This window comes from Haliotis asinina, chromosome 3 (genome assembly GCF_037392515.1).
Source record: "Haliotis asinina isolate JCU_RB_2024 chromosome 3, JCU_Hal_asi_v2, whole genome shotgun sequence".
Classification (NCBI taxonomy): Eukaryota; Metazoa; Mollusca; class Gastropoda; order Lepetellida; family Haliotidae; genus Haliotis; species Haliotis asinina.
Window position 1 is genome coordinate 46,954,516 of NC_090282.1, and position 21,752 is coordinate 46,976,267.

The window sequence follows — 21,752 nt, forward strand, 5'->3', positions numbered from 1 at the left end:
CAGTACCAAAATAACTGTGGTGTATGATTTCTTGCTGGATCAACTTCCCAAGATCATGGTGGCCAAACGGGCCATCACCGAGACGTACGGTAACCGATTTTGCATGCTGCTCAACTTTGAGCTCGTGGGACATGCACCATTTTACCAGGCTGTGCTGGGCAACAGGCTAGAATGCAAACTCATCTCAACAACTATGACACTGTATTATCAATCTGAAAGTGAAGCCACAATCAATGAGGCATCTTGATCATTCCTGTGGACGATAACAAACCATTTGAAAGAGACAGCAAAGAGTTTTTCAACCCTGAGATCATGAAGTGACCATCGAGCGTATGCCCAACCAACTGTTCAGCCAAGGCATGAGGGCTCACCAGGAGTGGGACGAGATTCAAAAACTGCTGGCGAAACCAACGCGGTGGTCAAGGATCTTGATCTCATCACTGTGTTACCTGGCAGCGAGGGAGATCAATGCCCAAATCACAAAGAAGGCTAAAGCTGAGAGTCAACTGAATTTATACTTGTACGTGATTATGGACGTGCAATTGAACACAGACAATGGCCTTCACGCTGGACCTACTGGAAGGTTACTATCAATATGTGTTCGACCACATTGTCATTCTCTGCCTGACTATGAGAATGCTTGTGAGAAAACAGCAAGATTCCAAGCAATCCAAGACATGAGTGTGAGAGCCAGCTCCCTGAAACGAAACTGACCAACTCATAGCATACAAGCCTGCTAGCTTAAGCAAAATCCTAAGAAACCTTCAGGAAAATTCCAGCAAAATGTTAAAAAGTGATTTCATCTTGCTGTGTTTTGCATGCTGCAGAAGATGGAAGATAATACTGCTAAAAGCAGCAATGACACCAAGTGAGAGAGACTGGTGGCACTCTTGGTTGGCGGCAAAGCCAAACAGTACTTGGGCAGTGGCGATCACACACCAAACGCAGCTGAAGTGGAAGCTGAACGGAAAACAACCTGAATATGCCGAAAAAGATGTGCAGAGAATCGATTTCATCGTGAAAACGTGAATGTCGATGATGCCAGGCGAGAATACTACCTGCAAACGACCATATGCACCCACGCTATCTTAGTATTACGCGCATTCCAAGGCACAGCACATGCCGTGACAGTGCTCACTGCCAAACAATTACACTAGAACATATTTAAGTGCACATATAATCATAGGACGATGAGCACCTTTTAACTGCAAGTAAGTGTTTCTTGGCAAAACCGAGACCTGTAACAAAAAAGGCACCACCGAATACTGCAGCATGTACATGATGTCCATTCGAAAAGGTCAACTACACGTGCGAAGTGTTCGGCAAAGGCATGAAATGCCATTATCGCCCTCCCAAGGTCCACAGGGCAGACATGGTCTGAGGTCCTCTCATCTACTTGACGAAAGAGACTACCTCAATGAACGCAACAGACTGCTGAGAACAGAGTTTAACTATCCAATGTATTGGTGGGTTTGCTAACACTTAACAGTGAGACATACTTTGCACTCCAACAATCAACTAGAAATTTGTGAAAAACCCTATTTGAGGTTTGATTTCACTTCTGAACATAGCGAAACTCAAAACCCTATTAGAAATTTGACTTTGCATCTGAACATAGCAACAATGCCCACTGTCCAAGAACTGAAAAAGCTTGCCAAGGAACGCTGAGTGATCGGTCACTCCCTTTTGAGAAAACCTCAGCTGTTGAAGTTGCTCGACATTCCCCATTGAGAACCACCTCCCAAGGTGAAACAACGCAAGCTCCTAGACAAGGAGTGTGGGCTCAGAGGTTATTCATTCGCGAGGGAAGCTGAGCTCCTTGAACCGCTAGAGGAACACAAACCCGTCAAACTTTGGTTTGTGCAGACGAAGAAGCCCAAATATCTGAAAAGCTGGAAGATGGTCATTAACAAAAACATGGATGACTTCAAACCCCTGATGGCTGCCAAAGTCGGCAAGGAACTGAATGATGGTGAATATGTTGCTGCAAAAGCAGCAGATGGACAGTATCACCGAGTACGTCCAGTCTCAATTCTGAGGCAAACAAGAAGTTGTGACTCACCCCAAAACCATCAAAATGTCCATTGACACCTTGTTTGCATAAATACAACAAACCCTGGAATGCTGGATGCTCAAGGGTTCAGGTTTCACCATGGACACGGTCGATTATGTCGATCTGCAGATAGCCTAGTATGAACCTTTCAAAGGAGGATAGTACCGGGACCTGTCACCGTACTACAAGAAAAAAGCGAACCATGGTCAACTTAAAAAAAAGAGGCGATGACAGCCTGAGGTTAGCGATTTGATGTGCAATGTTTCTGACCAACTCGCAATCGGACAGACTTTCCAGCTACATCGAAGATGACTGGGACGATATTGACGATAATTGAATACCCAAAATGGAAAAACAACGATAGCCATCAACGTCTTCGGACACCAATGGAACAAAACGATCATGCACAGGCTCAGCTTCCTCATGAATGAGCATGGACACAAGATGATCAATATATTCATGATCCAGTGAGTCGACAAGTATCACTATAAAAGATTTCAGAAGACTGTTGTATGAACAAATCGAAGCATGAGTGTAAGAAACACTTTTGTGAAAGGTGCCTGCACGGCATCACGTGAGCCGACCTGCTGAGGCGTGAGCTGACTGACTGTCCGCATCGACATGCCAACTGAAAATGACGTCTTGATATTCATCAACCACAAGTATCAAACGTACATGCCTCACATCATCTACGCAGACTTTGAAGCCCTAACCAAAAACACTGATACTGCCGTTCCTTCCTCGAACTAAAGTTTCATGCAGAAAATGCTGGAACACAAAGATTACAAGTTTGGTTACGTGGTTGTCCGATGCAACGAACGAACAAAGGCTCCTTTCATCTACTGAGGTCCTGATGCAGCTGAAATATTTCTAACGTCCTTACAAAGTGAAGAGAGAAAAATCAGGGAAGAGTTGTCAGACCCTGCTTCCATGCACATGACACCGAAGGATAAACTCACTAAGAATTGCCATGTATGTAACCATACCGTATCACCGGAAAGCACAGAGGCGACACTCACAATGCTTGCAATCTGAAGCTCAGAATTGATCCCAACACCATAAAAAATCCCCTTCGCGTTTCACAACATTCCCAGATACAATTGCCACTTGATTATGCAGGCCATAACGATGGTTCAGATAAAAAAATACAGTCTGGTGAAAGGCAACAACTCTGATGATTTCAACATTACCAGTTGACACATCAATGTCAAGACTCGACTTGAAAGGGCGTCTACCCTTACGAATACATGAACGACTGGTCCAAGTTTGACGAAACCCAACTGCCTCCCATTGATCGCTTTTACAGGAACTTCACTGACTCGACCATCATGTTGGATGATTACTCGCACTTACTTATGATTACTTGATTAATGTGTGGAATAAACTGGGCTGCAAGACCCTGGGTGATTACCATGACCTGTACTTGAAAACAGACATGCTGCTATTGGCCAACGTGTATGTGAATGGTGACGACCAAACTGACCAAACACTCCCTCTACCTCAATGCCAACAGCCTGTATGGTTTGACCATGAGCTGGGAGCTGGGAGCACTCCCCAGTGGAGGATTTGAATGGGTCTCCTTGTCTGAGATGATCGATATGAATAGCGCCCCGCCGGATTTGAACAACAGGCTATAGACTCGAAAAACTGGTGCTGAACCTGAGGAACAAAATGAAATATGTCATTCAAAATCACAACCGGCAGCTGTACCTGTTGCTGGCCATGAAACTCATGAAAATACACAGGGTGCTCGAGTTTGATCAAAGTCCTTTGATGGACTTGCAAAAGCTGACCTCCGACAATTTTGAGAAAACGTTTACAAGCTCATGAACAACACTGTGTTTGGCAAAACCATGGAGAATTTGACAAAACACGTAAACGTCAAGCTTGTCAGATACACCTAGGAGGAGAAACTCAGGAAACTAGTTGTTAGCTCAACGTTCAACCGGAGCAAGCTATTCAACGATGGCTTGGCTGCATTGTACATGAATAAAGGACACATCAAATTCAACAGGCCCATTTACATGTGGATGAGCATCCTTAACTTATCCAATCACTTGTTGTATGATTTCTACTACAATGAACTCAAGAAGCAGTACGGCAACAGATGCAAAGTGCTGTACATGGACACGGATTCCCTGCTCATAGAAATTCGCACCGAGGATATGTGCGAGGACACTGTCGACAAGAAAGTGCTCGACAAGATGAAGGATGAATGCCCTGGCACGCTGATTGCAGAGTATATCGTCTCGAGACCCAAGATGTACTTCATCTACAAAGCCGACAACGAAATCAGGAAAGCAAAAGGCGTGAAAAAACATGTGCTGAAAAAGCACTTCAAGCATGCAAAATTCTAGGAAGCCCTGTTCAAGAACAAAACGTTCATACACCAAATAAACATGATCAACAGGACCTCGCTGTCTCCCAAGAACATGAAACGTTGGATTGCCATCAATGGGGTCACCACGCATACGGACACATCTCAATAATTAATTGAACGCTCATGTGCATGCATACATACATCAATAGAGAAAATTTATTACAGCTCGCATGGGTACTGGAAAAGCTCGGTCGCCATCCCAAAGCCGTACGAGTCTTGGAAAAGAAAGCCAAAATATGGCTCCACAAACCAAACCATCTGGCAAGTCTACCTGCTGGCGCCTCACTGCTAGCCAAGCCTGACGTCCAGATGAGATGAGGCATAGCGGGAGCTCACAGTAGCTTGACAATTGTCAAGAGACTCAATCGCACCCTCGTAGATCAGATGTTCTCGCATCAGTACTCATGGGATTTAATCGATCCCGGAAACACGGAATGGGTCATATGCTTGTCACGAGTGGTGGATGCCATCAACCATGAAGTCACCAGACTCCTGGGCAAGAGACCTATCAAAGCCACCAAAATGAATCATCACTGGCAGCGGCATGACGCGATGAAACAGAAGAGAAACCATTACCAGACCAGGTCAGCGTTAGGTACTTATACCAGCCGAGCAAATATGAAGGAGAAAATGTGCCATCGATCTGATATGGTCCATGAAAATGTACAACATCGACCTGGTCAGCAGCAAAGACAGCGAACCCAACTTGTACTACTTGAAAGAGGAGTTGATGATCGTACCTTACAACATGGTTCCTTACACATCATCCACCATGTGAGGATAGTTTCACGTCATGATTTTCATCTGCTTAAAGTAGCCAGCCAGCCACCCATACACCGAGCCGACAGACACAAAGACACTGTGACTTGTTAACACACAGCGCTCGGAGGAGCAACCTCCTCCAAGGCAGCCAGAGACCTTTTTTTAACATGAGCGACCCTATGCTCACTTCAAAGCACATATCCTGGAAACTATTCCACATATTTTCATCAAATTTTGCATGAACCTCATTAAGTAGTGTACACAATGATGGAATGGGATATGGGCCCCTTGGAAGGATTTGGTCCTGTTCCATCATTGTGTATACTACTCATGGACAGATATGTACCAGTACACTAAGATAAGTGGCAAAACAGACTTTCATCACAGTGTCACCCCAGAGCTAAGCAAAAATAATCAGATATTTAGTCAATCATGAAACTGTTGCATGTTCCATGACACTTACAAGACATAAAGAGTAAAACAGACATGAAAAAAGCATTAAGTTGTAGGCACTGACAGAAAACAACACTTAACTGTGCCACGTAAAAGACAACAACAATTTTCTCAGTGACAGATTTATGCATGCAGATGGGCCAGTGACTGAAAAAAATAGCATGGTGGGTACAATGTAATTGGCATGTGTTGGTGGCAATGATCTACACTGTCTTACGGTGTTCAAATCTAAATGGGATCTGACAGGTCTTGAATGTTGTGTAGGAATAAATACAAAAATGAAGTTATATTTCACTACATAAGAATATATCATTAAAGCATAAATATTTGCATAAAGTGAGGTTACAATACAATTTCTCTTGCCATGTTCATGACAAATTCATCAAAACCAGTAAGGATTTTGGAAATATACTGTGTCTCCTTACTGAATTGAGGCGAAGACGTCCTTGATTGTGTCTGACCTTGGCAATAAAGAAATGTGTCTTCTCTTGATAGTCTCGAACTGGATCTGTGATTCCATCAGGAAATGGAAAGGTCACTGGAGTGTAAGGAAGATGTTTATCAAAACATTTAGTCAGATTTTCAGATATCTCAAGCATAGACCAAAAATCTCATTAGATACTTTTAAAGTGAAATGACTGTGATCAGTGGTGAAATCTTTGGTTATCATGAAGCAATGAGTATGTTGCTGTTAACAGAAAGTGTTTTTCCCTTGGTGTAAGAGAAAGATCATCTCAGCACAAAGTCATCTACAAACTATAATCTAGTCACAGTATTCTCGTTAAAAATTTCCACACATCAGCTGGTTGTCATAAGGCTGAATGCAGGTGGTGGAGACTACAAGAATTACATACACAATGAGTTCAATCATCATGATACTCTCCAACAATTTAAATTCCTATCAAATTTCAAGGAAGGCAGTTTCCTTTTTAATTCAAATCTATGATGTAATGTAAATGTTAATATAGTTTATAAACAGAGTATGTGCTCACTGAGATTCCATTTCTGAAAAGATAACAGTACAACTAAAGATTACACAACATATACATTCCTAACTAAGAGCAAAAGTTCAAACAATCAGATGTAATGCATTAAATGGGTTCTAATGGAAGGTATGACGAAATACTGGCTCACTAGATGTTTAAAAGAATTGGGTCAAGTTTACAATACTCTCTTAAAACACTTCTTTGGACTTGATATTCACAATTCTTTGAGTCATGCTTTTGATGAGTCAAAAATGTCTCATCGCTCCACTCATGAGTGAGGGTAGCACAGAGTTCAGTGTAAGTGGTAGGCGGATTTAGTGAGTGAGTGAGTGAATTTAGTTTTACGCCACACTCAGCAAAATTCCAGCTATATGGAGGCGGTCTGTAAATAACTGAGTCTAGACCAGACAATTCAGTGATCAACAACATAAGCATCAATCTGCGCATTCGGGAACCTATGAAATGTCTCAACCAAGTCAGTGAGGCTGACCCACCGATCCTGTTAGTTGCCTCTTACAACTAGGATAGTGGCCTTTTATGGCAAGCCTGGGTTGCTGAAGGCCTATTCTACCCTGGGACCTTTACGGGTCAGGTATATATAGATGCTGATGTAGACCAATAAAATTTCAACCTCATGAGTTCTGCAGTTTCAAATCAATACCTGCTGACTTACAATAGAAGTGACAGCAAAAGACAGTGGACTAAAAGACCATGACATGAGTCCTGTGGGTGTGCAGTCCCAGGCCTTACAGCTCATCAGAATCACCCAATATACAATTATAACATAGTAATATGATTTAAAGGCTCATAAAATCAATCATAAAACAATACATTAAATAATAAAATCAAAATGAATATTGCATTAGATCCTACAGAAATACAAAGATTAAAATTGGGCAAAGAAAGGTTAGCACTTGATTTTCAACACAACAAATATCTGTACTACATACATCTATATTACTATATAATACATGCATGATGGGCTTATGAAACTTTGGAGACTGCTGGACGATTTTTAAATGATACATAAAGCATGAAAATAGTGTGAGTGACTTCAGTTGTATGCCACAGTCAGTAATATTCCAGCTATATGGCGTCAGTCTGTAAATAATCGAGTCTAGCCCAAACAATCCAGTGATCAACAGCATGAGCATCGACCTGAGCAACTGAGAATCGGTGACATGTGTGAACCATGTCAGTGAGCCAGACCACTCGATCTCGTAAGTTGATTCTTACGACAAACATGGGTTACTGAAGATCAATATTCTAACCTGGATCTTCAAGGGTACATGAAAAAGAAGGTTGATGATGAAGTATACTGTTAACATTAGGATCACATATTTATTGATGTTGAATAAGATGTGGTCTTGCCATCAGCTGGATGTGGTGCTAGTGGCAGTGCAGGGAAAATGGGTGACAAGTTCAGGTTCTCCTCCTGGCCCTGGTGACTTTTCTGACAGATGGTTTCAAGTGTCCCCTTGGTCAGTAGCTGGTGTGCTTCTATGTCTATGTTCATGTGATTCCCATAGTCCAGGAAGTAATCCCTGTGTGTGTGTTGACTGCTGTGGTGTTGATAGACGGATGGGAAAAAGGTGAAGGGGATATCCATAACTCGAAAACACAGTCATTCATCAGGCCCAAACTGAAACAATAATATTGACTTTAACACATTTTCAAGAGTATAATGAGCATTTGAGTATAACTGCCCAAACTCTATTTTCCAGGACAACTGCTCTTTCAAATATTGTGTAAAAGTACATAATTTAATGTAACTCATCTGTTGGATGAACCTGAAATAATTATTTCTGGAAAAAAAATGTGAAAACAAATGCTAAATGACAAAAGATGATCATGATAATAATTATCAGTTTCAACATGTTGTTGGCTTGGGAAACAATTAAAATGTATTGTCTACTTATCTGATGGACACCATTCTTAAGTCATATGAAAACATGATAATAGATTGTTACTTGATATCTATGTGACATCACCAGTAGCCAAGACAAAGGTTATACCTCGATGAAATATCTGAACCCTATATTGGTGGCTCCTGGTCCTGTGTACAGAGCTCAGGTCACAAATCAGGTGGATTTAAGCAGTACTGGGTGCGGAGAAGGATGGGTGACCGTGTTTGGCAGCTTGACCCCTTAAAGTTTCCAGGACTTCAGTTCTGCCACACAACAAAGCATGTGTGATACATGTAGTATCACCTTAGGCAAGAGAGTTTGCCTCTGTTCAACCAGCAGTAAATAGGTACCTAGTGGGATAAAGTGATGTGACTATAACCCTCTATCACCTAAGAGGTATCTGGGGTTATCTGGAGTAATAATAATCAGAATGTAAGGGTGTTTCAAGCATGCATTATATTTGTTATGCCCAACAATTTTCAATATAATGATGTATGGTCTGCCATCCATAGTCCATGATCCATGCCTTCAAGTGACATATGCTGATGATGGTTCAATATTATTAACCCATAAGGACCTAAATGTGATGCCAACAGACTCAACAAAAGCCTTGAACAAATTCATCAATGGGCTATCAAGTGGAAACTCAAGCTATCCAAAGAGGAAACAGAGTACTCTGTTATCACTTTGGGGTCTTACACTGGATTAGACACTGTGCTGGAAGCCCCATATTGACAATCTTGTTGAATCCTGCACCAAGGGGATCAACCTATTGAAAATAATAGTGGCGATGGAATGGGGAGCTTATTTCACAACATTAAGAACTTTTTACCTCGCTTACATCCCGAGCAAAATGGCATAATCCATGGAGATTTGGTCCTCTTGCTAAAAAACCCAACTGAATAGGCTCTGCAAAATACAGAATGTGGCTCTGAGATTGATAACAGGAGCCATGAAATCAACATCAGTTCCTGGAATGGAGATTGAGGCTGACATTTTTCCTCTCGATCTTTATGCAGAAACAATAATTGGGATCAAACGAATTAAGCAACATTTCATGTCAGCTGGTTCACCATGTCATGTCAAGGTGGATATAAAGGACCAAAAAGCTTCTACTAGAGGTCATCTACACTCCTACAAATGGAGATAGATCAAACTTCCAAAGAAATCTCATATAAGACCAATCAAAACTGCAGTCATCAACAAAACACCTCCCTTGGATTGGAGTCCACCCTCCATCACTGACTGTCTGCCTGGTAATGCCACAAAGGCTGAAATTCCAGCTTACTTACTCAGCTCTTGCTGGAAGCCATACATGAACGCTATGAAGACCATTTCAAGATTTTCACCGACGGTTCACTAGATCCATCAACTGGAAATGCAGGGGCTGGAGTCTATCTACAGTACACTTCAAGCAAAATCAACATTCCACTTCCACCATGCTCCATACTCTCTGCTGAACTTTCTGCAATTGAAAGAGCGCTACACAAGATCCAGTTTGTTCAATCAAGAAATGATTCACCTAGAAAAAAATATGTCATCCTGTCAGACTCCAAATCATCAGTTCATCCTGTCCTCTTACACTCCATCAGAGTATTATCATCAAACCTAGGCAATTACTGACCATCAGAGTATTATCATCAGACCTAGGCAATTACTGACCTCATCTCTGATATACAGGACAGCATCACTCTTCAGTGGATCCCCGGGCATACAGCCATTCAAGGAAATGAAATAGCAGATGAAATAGCCCAAACTGCATCAATGAGTTGTCTAGTCAACAAGCACATACCCACGGTTTCTTCCCTAAAAAACAAACTTAACCACAGCACCAAACACCTGTGGAAGAATTACTGGGCAAATGAAGTGAAAGGTCGTTCATACTAGAAGTTACAAGACCACCGAAATCCACTGTGCTACAAATCTCTCTCCAGGCAAGATGAAGTTCTCATATCCAGAATCAAATTTGGCCACTACCCTTGTCAAAGCCATCTGTTCAAACTTCATTTGACAGACAGTGATATGTGTCCATTATGCAATCAAGACCCAGAAACTATAGAACACATCCTCTTTGACTGCCAAGAACTTTCAACCATACACAATTTTGGCTCCATCAGCAACTTGAAAGAAGTCATGAAAAACAGAAATAATGAATGGACAACTATTGTAAAAATGCTGAAGGAAAGGAAGAAGAGGATCCATGGAGGGGCCCTGCATGACAATACTCAACAACAAAAACATATTTGTTATGTTTTACAGATTAAGATAGATATGCAGCAGAGAGGGTTCGGGTGATCCTGGCACAGTCTGCCTGGTAAGCCTTATCATCAGCTCAGGGCCCTCGCCCCCTCTACACGCAGCCCAGACAGTGAATGGGACTTCTCCCAGGAAACACTGCCTAGTCGAACCCACCAAGAACTTTCTGAAGAATATGAAGGCTCCCCAACATTGCAGCCTTCTGCATTACCCAGATTGTCAGAAGAGCTGTGCTCCCAGAGGAGAACCCAGGCATTCTCCTGATCTGCGCCAAGAGATCAGGAAGTACCAAACCAAGGGCACCGAGAACAATGGGGAGCCTGACAACAGTGTACTTGGGATGCAAGCCAGACATTTCAAAGGCATGGTCCGCATATTTATCATGCTTTTCCTGAATCTTGCCAATCACATTGCTGTCAAAAGGCACAGAAAATTCAATGATATAAATAATTTCATTGGCTTTATCAAAAAGGACAAGATCAGGTTTGTTGGCTGGAATTCGTCTCAGTCTGTATATTGGCCTATTCCAGAGAAGTTTGAAAGTATAATTTTCCAGGACGTCCTGGACATGTTTAGGGTCGTACCATGGATGGACCTTGGGGTCAAAGGTTATTTATCAGTGCATTTAAACTCATACATTGTTATAAATCTAGAATATGTGATTGTTGAAAAGAAGAAGTCTCATCGATACAAACACATTCAAATACTATGATACTGAATCACAATGTTTACTGGTATCTTAAAAACATGCAAATTCTGCCGTCAAAAATTAATCCTTAACAGGTCCTTTAGTTAATTGTTTAATATGTTTAAGCAAATGTCAAGCTAATAATCCAAAAATGAACCAACATATCAGATAGCTCCCTGGATGAGTAGTATAAAAAGGTTTAATGGACAGTTAAAAGATATGAGATAATGCAAGTTCACAAAAAGAAAACATACATCCCCGACGGGATTCGAACCCGCGGCCTCTGGATTAGAAGTCCAGCGCGCTATCCCCTGCGCTACGGGGACTTACAACATATTAAGAGACTATATCACTATATCGTAACATTTGTCCATGTGTCACTCTTTGTGTCTGTTCAATCAATGATACTTTCATGAAGCAACTTGAAGTCTGCTGTACCAGATGTTATTCCTATTTATAATGTTCAAGTCAATACTTCTATACCTCTTGGTGGCAGTTACAGCTGGGACTTGGACTCACTATACATCAAAACACTAACAAGTATAGGGTGAATGCACCTATAGATTAGTTGTAAGATGTAATTATTCTTAGTAGGTATGTTAATCAATAAACAATTTATTCTATAACAAAAACACATTTATTCAATTACAAAGCCTATGTAACCTAACCAACATGAGTATAAGCCACTAAGTAACCTAATCAAAGTGAGCAAAAAGTTTGCAAAATTTACGTTGGTCCTGTGTTCCTTGGCTAGTAAACAGTCATCGGGACCACAAAATGATGTTTGCAACATATGTCATATTTGGGATTTCACTTTCTTATGACATATGTTGCATTTGACCACTTTCTAAATGGCATCGTGTAATCATAAAAATGATGTTTGGAGTGGTCCTGGTGGCCAGTATATTTTGTATTTATAGTTCACCTTTGAATGTTATTTTGGACCAATGAAGTACAGATAGAACTATTAATTACTGTCCATTCACTGGTCCTGAGGTCTAGTGGAAAATTTTGAAAAGTATCTTTCGCTCAATATAGGCCACTATGTAACCTAACCAAGACAAGTATCCGCTTGTAAGTAACTGCGGTATGATGTACAATGCATCTCCAGTCTCTCTAATGCATAGATCATGTTCATGCAGGGCTGACTATAATATGTCGTCAATAGCAAATAACATTACTGTTTGGTGATATTAAAAATTGTGTGCTCAATAATATCATTGATAATTATTAATTCGTAATAAATAAGTAATTTTATGACAGAATAAAGTTTTATTTTACTCTCACAACAACCAAATTTAGGCATTTATTCATGAGCTGCTTCTAAATTATGTTGAGGGGCACCATTTTCATAGAAATCCACTGAGACATGTCACCACTCTCCAGTGATATGAAATATGTTCATTTGCAGTTTTTGCTCAAAGTTACCTCATTAAGTTTTACTGACAACTGGTCAATATATAGTTAATAATTATCAATCTCCATAATCTATTGCCAGTCTTGGTTCTTGCACAGGGTTGATTTCTTGATCAGATAGAACCTGAAGTGACTTGTAAGTTATGACTAAATTGACAAGTCCCATAATCACTGATTTATAACACTAATTAGGCCTGGAATAGACTTTAAGTGTATCACTTCTAAATGCAATTCAAAGACAAATCATCTGACAGTTACTTGACTTTTTTTAGACTAAGTTTGAATCGTTTCCATGGAAATCATGAAAAATATAAATGCCATATATCTGTAAATAGCTAAAGGCAACACTTCAAGATCTGTCTCATACATATGCCAAGATCTGTTGAAAGATATCAAACGGTTTTTGAGTTGGGGTCTTGACGTGAAGTCCATTACTCCCTTTTGAGACTAAGTCCAAATTGTTTCCATCAAAATCGCGAAAAACAAAAACACCAAATTTTGTAAATGGCAATAGGCACCACTTTGGGGTCTGCCTCAAATATTTGCCAAGTTTTGCTGAAAGATATTAAACAGTTTTTAAGTTGTGCTCAGGAAATGAAGTCCATCCCTCCATTTTGAGACTGGACAGCATCGTCGCCATGGAAAATGGGAAAATGATAAAACACAAAAATCTGTAAATAGCAAAAGGCATGACATTAAGGTCTGTCGCACATACCTGGCAAGTTTTGCTGAAAGATATTAAGAAAGTTTTTAGTTCTGCTCCTGAGACGAAGCCTATTCTTCCATTTTGAGACGAAGACAGAATTGTTGCCTTGGAAAATGGGAAAAGGTTAAGTCACCAAAATCTGTAAATAGCAAAAGGCACCACTCTGGGGTCTGCAACACATATCTACCAAGTTTTACTGACAGATATTAAAAAGATTTCGAGTTGTGCTCCAGCAACAAAACACACCTCTCACTATTGAGACTAAATCTGAATTGTTTCCATGGAAACCGCGAAAATAAGAAATCACAAAAACCAGTAAATAATAAGAGGCACCACTTTAAGTCTGTCACACATATCTACCAAGTTTTGCAGAAAAATATTGAACAATTTTTGAGTTATGCTCCGGAAACAAAGCCCACCCCACCATTAGACTAAGACCAAAATGTTTTATGGATAAACAAAAATAAAACCAAAAAAAATAATAAAAATGCCAAAAATCTGTAAATAGCAATAGGTTCAGGTTATTATATCTATGAATTCTAGTCTAAAAATATTGAACGTTTTTTGAGTTATGCTGCGGAAACAAAATGACTGTGAATGGATGGACAGACAGACAAGACGACTATATCCCCCATGCATTACATGCTAGGGGTTATAATAATATATTGGAGCTGGACACATCCAAAAACACCTCTTTTGCTCTGAATGAATTAAAGTTTTAGGCTCTAGTGTTTGTGATGACAATGACCGGAACAACATGCTGGGGATTTAAGGGGCCTCATGGATGGAGCCCAAGCCTTTTTCAGGTATTGTCTTTTATTTTTAAGTTGCATCTATTAGATTTTTCTCAGAAAATTGTGTGGAACAGGATCATATGGCTTATTGTCAAACATTTTAGCTACTGGAAACTATACTGGGAGTTTCACTCAAGCCACTTTCATCCACCACAATTGTGCATTTAAGATATCTTTATCCTAAATACATGCCATCATCTGAGTAGCTCCAATGATTGTGTTTTCCCATACCTCTTAACATGGCATGAGTGAACACTGTTTTCTGAAAACAGGAAAGACTACAGAATACAGGATACCTTCCACCATTTTTGGAAACTTTAGAACTGCACAAAAAATGTGCGCAACTCAAGTTTTTAGCTCTCGTACTTCACTATCTTAGTGGACTTACTTTTTCAGCCCTTGGATATCCGTTGCTATCTTCTTTAGGGTAAGTTTAATAAATATGATTAAGTTTAAGTTAGGTAATGTTCCCCTTGTTCCAACACCCAGAATTCCAAGCCTTCCTTTTTCCAAAGGCAGAAAATTTTTCTATTAGTGATAACTATCCTGTCATTTTCAAAATTGACAGTTTATTTTACTAACCAGAAGTCATCCCAAATAATCTTTTATTGGTTATTTCTTACATTGCTGCTCTCTTATTTTTTTCGAATTTGTTCTTCCCTATAACTGAAGTGCATGTGACACTAAACAATATGGCTGGTAGGTATTCTGGGTTCTGTATGTGTACCTAACAAATACTGTCCAAAGGGTCTTTGAATGGTATTTAGAAATGATCAACAAAAAGGGTGAAAATTTAGGGATATAAATTTCTGTAATTTTGAGGACAAGATGTTTCAGAGAGTATTTTTACTCCTAATCAGGTTCTTGATTAAAAAATGTTGTGTCCCTCATATTACAGAAGCTGACATTCATAAATGTTCATCCTCAATGCTAGATTTTTCATTATGAGTAAAGTTTACTTCATTTTCAACATGTACATAAATTGTTTCCATCAGTGTGAAATTAAACCCAATATGATGACTTCTCACTTAGTATAGGGATATTGTCTCTAGTATGGACTTTATTTGCCATCCTGATATGGGCAGGTTTGGCATGGTCATATCTGGCCCCGAGCAGGATACTGATATCTTGGCTGCTAAGAGGAGGGAAGATATTGATATCTTCCCTGTCAATTTTGTACACGATGTCACAAAATGTTAATGAATAGAATGATGTCAAAGAAATGACTTCACAACACTGCGGACTATCAGCTGACCGATGCTAAGTCTGCTCCTGCTGGTGTTTCTGTTACTGTTCCTTCTGAAGTGGATTTATTGATCTCTGTTGATGACAAAGGTATTGTATAATTCAATCAGGTATGTCTGTGCAACAGACAACACCCTGGGACTTCTTCATCAGCACTAGTTTTCATGCTCCGTTACATGCTTATGTAGTTCATGGCTGCAACAGGAAATAGAAATGCATAAGGCGTCCAAATATGGAATGTGACTCCGGAGATGAACTGATATGAACTAACAAAAGCATACTTCTGATAGTTGTACATATCAAAACATGTTTACCCTGTGTATTTGTATGTTTTCAGAGTTTTATTAAATTCACAGAATGGAGGAATACTAGTCCTTGTTGTTTGAATAAGTTATTTTTTTATAAACGTGTATTTGTACAAAGAAAAACAAAATAAACAACAAAAAACCATGTGACTGAAATTAATCTTAATTTAGGCAGGTATCAATTGATAAAAGATTATTAGACTTCAATTTTCATATCGTGCCAGTTATCATCCTGAGACACCCATATCTGACTGAGGCAGTCACTACTTGTCATCATCCACAATTGTGCTCTACAGGAGTTGGCGCTTGTGAGACAACTTCTTGGAGATAAAGTTTTGACAGTAGACTGATCAGGAGAGTACGACTGGGAGCATGGCCCTTCTGACAATGTGGGTAATGCAGAAGACTGTAGTGTTGGGGAGCCTTCATATTCCCTGGAAAGTTCTTGGTGACTAGGCAGTGTTTCCTGTGAGAAGTCCCATTCGCTGTCTTGGCTGCATGTAGAGGTGGCAAGGGTCCTGAGCTGATGATGAATTTTACATCCCAGCTTGCATCCCAAGTACACAGTCGTCAGACTCCCCATTGTTCTTGGTGTCCTTGGTTTGGTACCTCCTGATCTCTTGGCGCAGATCAGGAGAGTGCCCGGGTTCTCCACTGGGAGCACAGCTCTTCTGACAATCTGGGTAATGCAGAAGGCTGCAGTGTTGGGGAGCCTTCATATTCTTCGGAAAGTTTTTGATGGGTTCGACTAGGCAGTGTTTCCTGGGAGAAGTCCCATTCACTGTCTGGGCTGCGTGTAGAGGGGGTGAGGGCCCTGAGCTGATGATGAGCCTTACCAGCCTGACTGTGCCAGGATCACCCAAACCCTCTCTGCTGTTTTCAACTTTAATCTGTAAAACATAATGATTATGAGTATTTATAAAGTGTTGTATCCATCCACAAGGTGCATTCTAAAAGCAAATAAAATGAGAGAAAAAGATACACCTAGTGAAGTAATAGTATGAAATAAAACCTATGGATGATAGTCTGAAATAAAACCTATGAATAATAGCAGGAGGAAATGTCTGTGAATTATAGTTGATGAGTAATAGGGTGATATAGAGTCTACGAATAATAGACTGAAAACAGCAATGTCCTGAGTTTTGATTTGAAAGCAATAAATGATGATGATGGAAGTTTGATGTCCAAAGACAGTTTGTTCCATAGTTGAGGAGCTGCATGACTGAAGGACTTCTGTGCATACTGGTAAGATTATACTTTAGTGTCTACTGAAGATTGATATTTTGAGATCGAAGAGTCTGTATAAAGGGGTGTAGTCTACTAGCACATTAGAAAGATATGGTGGTGCCATATTTTGACATTTGTACACCGCACATAGAATTTTAAAGCTGATTCTCACGTCAGTGGAAAGTCTCCGAACTAAGAACTCTTTATTCTCCAGAAACCGCCAACGGCGGTACATGAGATAAACGTACATATATTTACATAACATACAAGACAGCAGCTTACATAGTTGTAAGATGTAAGATAGCGATAATGTTTCATTTTTTTAAATGCGTTAAATATGTTATTCGGTAATTGAGAAACACCCTTAAGGTCGCTTATGCTGGTAGTAGACAAGAGCTTTTTAAGGATTAACAAAAATGGGAATGCTAGGTATTTCGTGTTCAGAGACTGAATATTGAAATAGTGAATAGTGAAACTCATCTCCAACAGAGTTTGATACACAAAGCGGACATTGTTTGTCTTCATGTGGCATACCTAACCATCAGCCAGTCTCAATTGGTAATTTATAGTTAGATGTTCTAAACTTCAAAACAGGGTAGTATATAGTTTTTGGCAGAAGAAGATATTTTTCTAAGATTGGCTGGGTTTTAAAATATTTATTGTAGTCCTCGTTAGAACTTGAATCAACTTCCAATCTTAAAAGACTTGCGCTCTGTAGGTGATTTCGACCACTGAGACAAGCCAGACAGTCTGCATACAGACGGATTTAGGAACACGTAGGATAGACCGCAGTTATCGAGGATATGTTTCACAAATTGAAACCAAGGAATTTTACTTGCATTATCACAAATGTGGTTAACACAGTTATATATAATCTGGGATGGTTTCCAATGTATGTTCTTGGAGGCTAGTTTATGCCAGAATGAAATATATCTCTTACAGATTTTTATACTCAAGAGCTCTCTTTTAAATTCACCGTAAAGCATATAATTTGGGCTGCTGTTTCTCAAACCAGACGCTAATTTCAGAAATTTATTCTACAATACTTACAACTTCAGTTCCAAAGGTAAAGTGAAATTTCGAAGATTTCGCAGGACCCCTTCCAAAGATAATAACTTTCGTTTTGCATAGGTTTACTTTACGTTTCCATTTCTTACAGTAATGAAAGGAGACATTCAGGGATTTTTTTAACTCATTTGGATTTTCACTGCACATAATGGCATCATCTGCGTATAACAGTATAACAAAATGGTATAAGAGGTCAATACTGCTTGCTTGCATTTCATATTCAAAACCATTACAACTACTGTCAAAGAGATGTTGCTCAAGATTGTTCAGGTATAAAGAAAACAAAAGGGGCGACAGGTTTTCACCTTGTCACACACCCTCGTAACACAGGATTTCATCTGATATAGCATTTCCAATCATTACTCGAGATTTTATGTTATGATACATATTTTTTTTGAGTGTGAAAAATCTAATATCCATCCCAGTTTTTGTTAGTTTATGCCACAACCCAATTCTCCAGACTTTACCAAATGCTTTAGTGAAATGTACAAATACAGTTATACTGTATATATTTTTCTTGTTAGGGAGTTTTAGTATTTTGATCATCATTTGCATAACAAAAATGTTATCTTATGTGGAAAACCCTTGTCTGAAGCCTGCCTGTGTTGGCTTTAGTATATTGTTGGTATCTAAGAATGTATTCAGTCTGTTATATAACACTCTTACCAAGACAACTTAAGATTGTTATTATGAGTTGGGATCAAGTTTACATCCTTTACCTTTATAGATTGGCTTAACAACACTGGTAAGCCACAAGTCTGGTAGAATACCCAATGATAATACAAGGTTGAAATATTCTATAAATAGAGGCAGAAGTAGATCGATTAAGTCAATCAGAAAATCATATTCGATTAAATCAATGCCTGTTGCTTTATTCCTTTTTAATTGTTCTACTGCAAATTTTATTTCTTCTTGTGAAATATCGCTGTTAAGGGTTTCAGTATTGAAAGTATATGTCTCAGTCAATTTCTCGTCCAAATCAGCCTCGTTTGCTTCGATTTCCTCACATATTCCAACAAAATAATTATAAAAAGTGTCAACATCAGGGTTATTTTCAATTTGTTTACCATGCGCTTTGTTCAGCATTTTCCAATATTCTCTAGATGAGCTTTTCTTATGCTTCCGGAATAGATTATTGATTTGATATTGATAGTTTCATATATGTTTATCTAAACATTTTTGATAGTTCTTGGACATTTGTTGAAAATGTGCTCTATCGATAGCTGAATTTGATTTTTAACTCTAAATTTAGCTTTTGGGGATAATTTTCTACTGTTCTGGCAATCTTTGTCAAACCAGATCTTATCTGTATTTCTTGAATGAGTGGTGTTTAATTTTATATATTTCTTTTCTCCAAATGTTGCACAGGCAGCGTCAATAAGAACATTCTCGATAGCACAAGTCACGCTGTTTATCACCTGTTCATTTACCTGTGATTCACATGCTGCATGTGCGTGCACAATCAGGTCACACACCTTGCCTTGATTGATATTGTTATTGAATGTGGAGGATAAATCAGTGTCATACTTTTTCGGTTTTCTACTTTCAAATGGAATCCTGTCTGTATTGTATTTATCTGGATATCTGTCTCAGGAATTGTGGCATTAACATACATTTACAGAGAGACAATTTAGAACAGTTGTACCAACATCAGCATTCACAACTTCTTTGTCACCATAATTGTCTTTAACATTATCAACATCCTTTCATTTCCTTCAACATTGTTAGCGACACCAATGACATGTACATCACTGACATCACTGTTATCAACAGTGGTAGTGTTAGTTACAACACCATTAACATTTCTGTTAGTGACAGTAGTATCACCGGTATCAGTAGCGTTAGTGTTGCTTATAACACTTTCAACATCTATATCACTAATAGTAACATCACTATTATCTGCAGTGTTGTGTTACTCACAACACCGTCAGCAAGAATGACAGTGACAGTAACAACACAGTTATTAATAGTGCTGCTGCTTCTTACAACACCATGGGCATTGACTCTTCCAGATCTGTCATTAACATAAGCAGTATTTGTTAAGCAGTCGCCACTAGTAGCACTAGCGCATATTGAATTGTTCAGGTAACTTGCAGAATCACCTATATTACTTGTATCAGTATTGTTGCAGGCATTATATTCATATTTTGTATTACTAGGTATAGATTTAGTGCTCAAAGATCCACCATTATCTCTACTGACATAATCACTTTTAGATATATCAGGTGGAGTTATCAAAGATTGAGATGTCATTACAGTCTGGTTGTTAGGGTCACAAACAGCATTCTTAGGAACATGGTCACTGTTAATTTCAGGGATGTTTAGGGAGTAAGTACTGTAAGATTCAGGATATCCTTTGGCATCGTCACATGCATCATTCTATTGACCACCACCACACCCATAGCAAGCACCCAGTATGTCAGTGGTGGGGCGATAAGGGGTGTGGGGGCACTGACATTTGAAGTTCGTTGTCAATGTACAGTTTGTCAATATTTATAAACACACTTTAGTCTTGTCTCTTCGCCTCCTTCAGGGCAGGAGTCAAGACATCGCAATTGTATTGGCTTATTTCGTCCGGGAATTGTTCATAAAAGGAAATATGGTGTGTTCCTTAACATTTTCCCTGCCGATTTGACGAGATTTCTCTCTTGTGTATACAAGAACTTCGCTATGAGGGCGCCGGGTCTGCGGGGTGATCATCTCCACGGCTGGATCTCCCTATCCTGCGAACTATTTTTAAATGTAACTGATCGCTATTGATATCTAGCTGTTTTTTCAGTGAACTCTTTGAGAACCCTGTCGCAGTTTTCCAAACAAAATTCTTAAGAACTGGCGTCATGATTTTTGTGTTCTTGTCACTACTCTGTCACTAAAGTTCTATACTTTCTAGAGTTTGATCAGCTGACGGTTACTGATCCCCTGATTCTTATTAAGCTAATGTAACACTATCATCACGTTTAATTTCATTTGCCTTGAAAATGAAAACGACGTGCACGCCGACATTTCTTTACCTGTTCTCAATATTCTAAGCGATGTTTTGTTGGAGAGGTAGGTAACGAGTACCATTTGCACAGGGTCATTACGTCTGCAACATTTCTACCGATTTCCAGACATTTTGAGAGTGGCTAATTATTGCTATTTTCATTACGATTTTCGCTTATCTTAGCCCCCTCAAAATGCTTCAGTAAAATTTATATTTTAAAACTTGTTCATTTCTAAAACTAATTTCATCAATGATGTAATATTGTGGTTCCGAAATATGCTTTGTTATTGATTGTGCCTCGTACAACATGGATTTCTCCCCATAATGCGGGGAGAATACATTTGTAATATATGGACAAGAATAAGACGTCACTACAGAATTCCCATTCAGGTCTCTTTTGCATTAATAAATATTTACACATCATAAAACTTACTTTTTATCCCCATTTACAATACAATTTGTCAAATGGGAACACCTCATCAAAGTATTTTTTAGCATAACTTTATTAAAATTGGAACACCCC

The 21,752-nt window shown here is 39.2% G+C and overlaps 1 protein-coding gene across 2 annotated transcripts in view; it reads right to left on the reverse strand.

Annotated features, from left to right (window-relative positions):
- LOC137278129 (uncharacterized) overlaps positions 1–21,380 on the reverse strand; it is a 50,394-nt gene extending 29,014 nt beyond the window's left edge. The window contains exons 1-4 of one of the 2 annotated variants that reach the window (XM_067810279.1): positions 21,258–21,348; positions 9,374–9,450; positions 8,006–8,276; positions 6,074–6,186 (exon numbers count right to left, since the gene is read on the reverse strand). In XM_067810279.1, coding sequence (XP_067666380.1) covers positions 6,074–6,186; positions 8,006–8,243 — 351 coding nt within the window. In that variant the 5' untranslated portion in view covers positions 8,244–8,276; positions 9,374–9,450; positions 21,258–21,348. Of the gene's footprint in view, positions 1–6,073; positions 6,187–8,005; positions 8,277–9,373; positions 9,451–21,257 lie in introns of both variants that reach the window. The other variant, XM_067810278.1, reaches the window with a different exon arrangement.
- Positions 21,381–21,752: the final 372 nt, after the last annotated feature.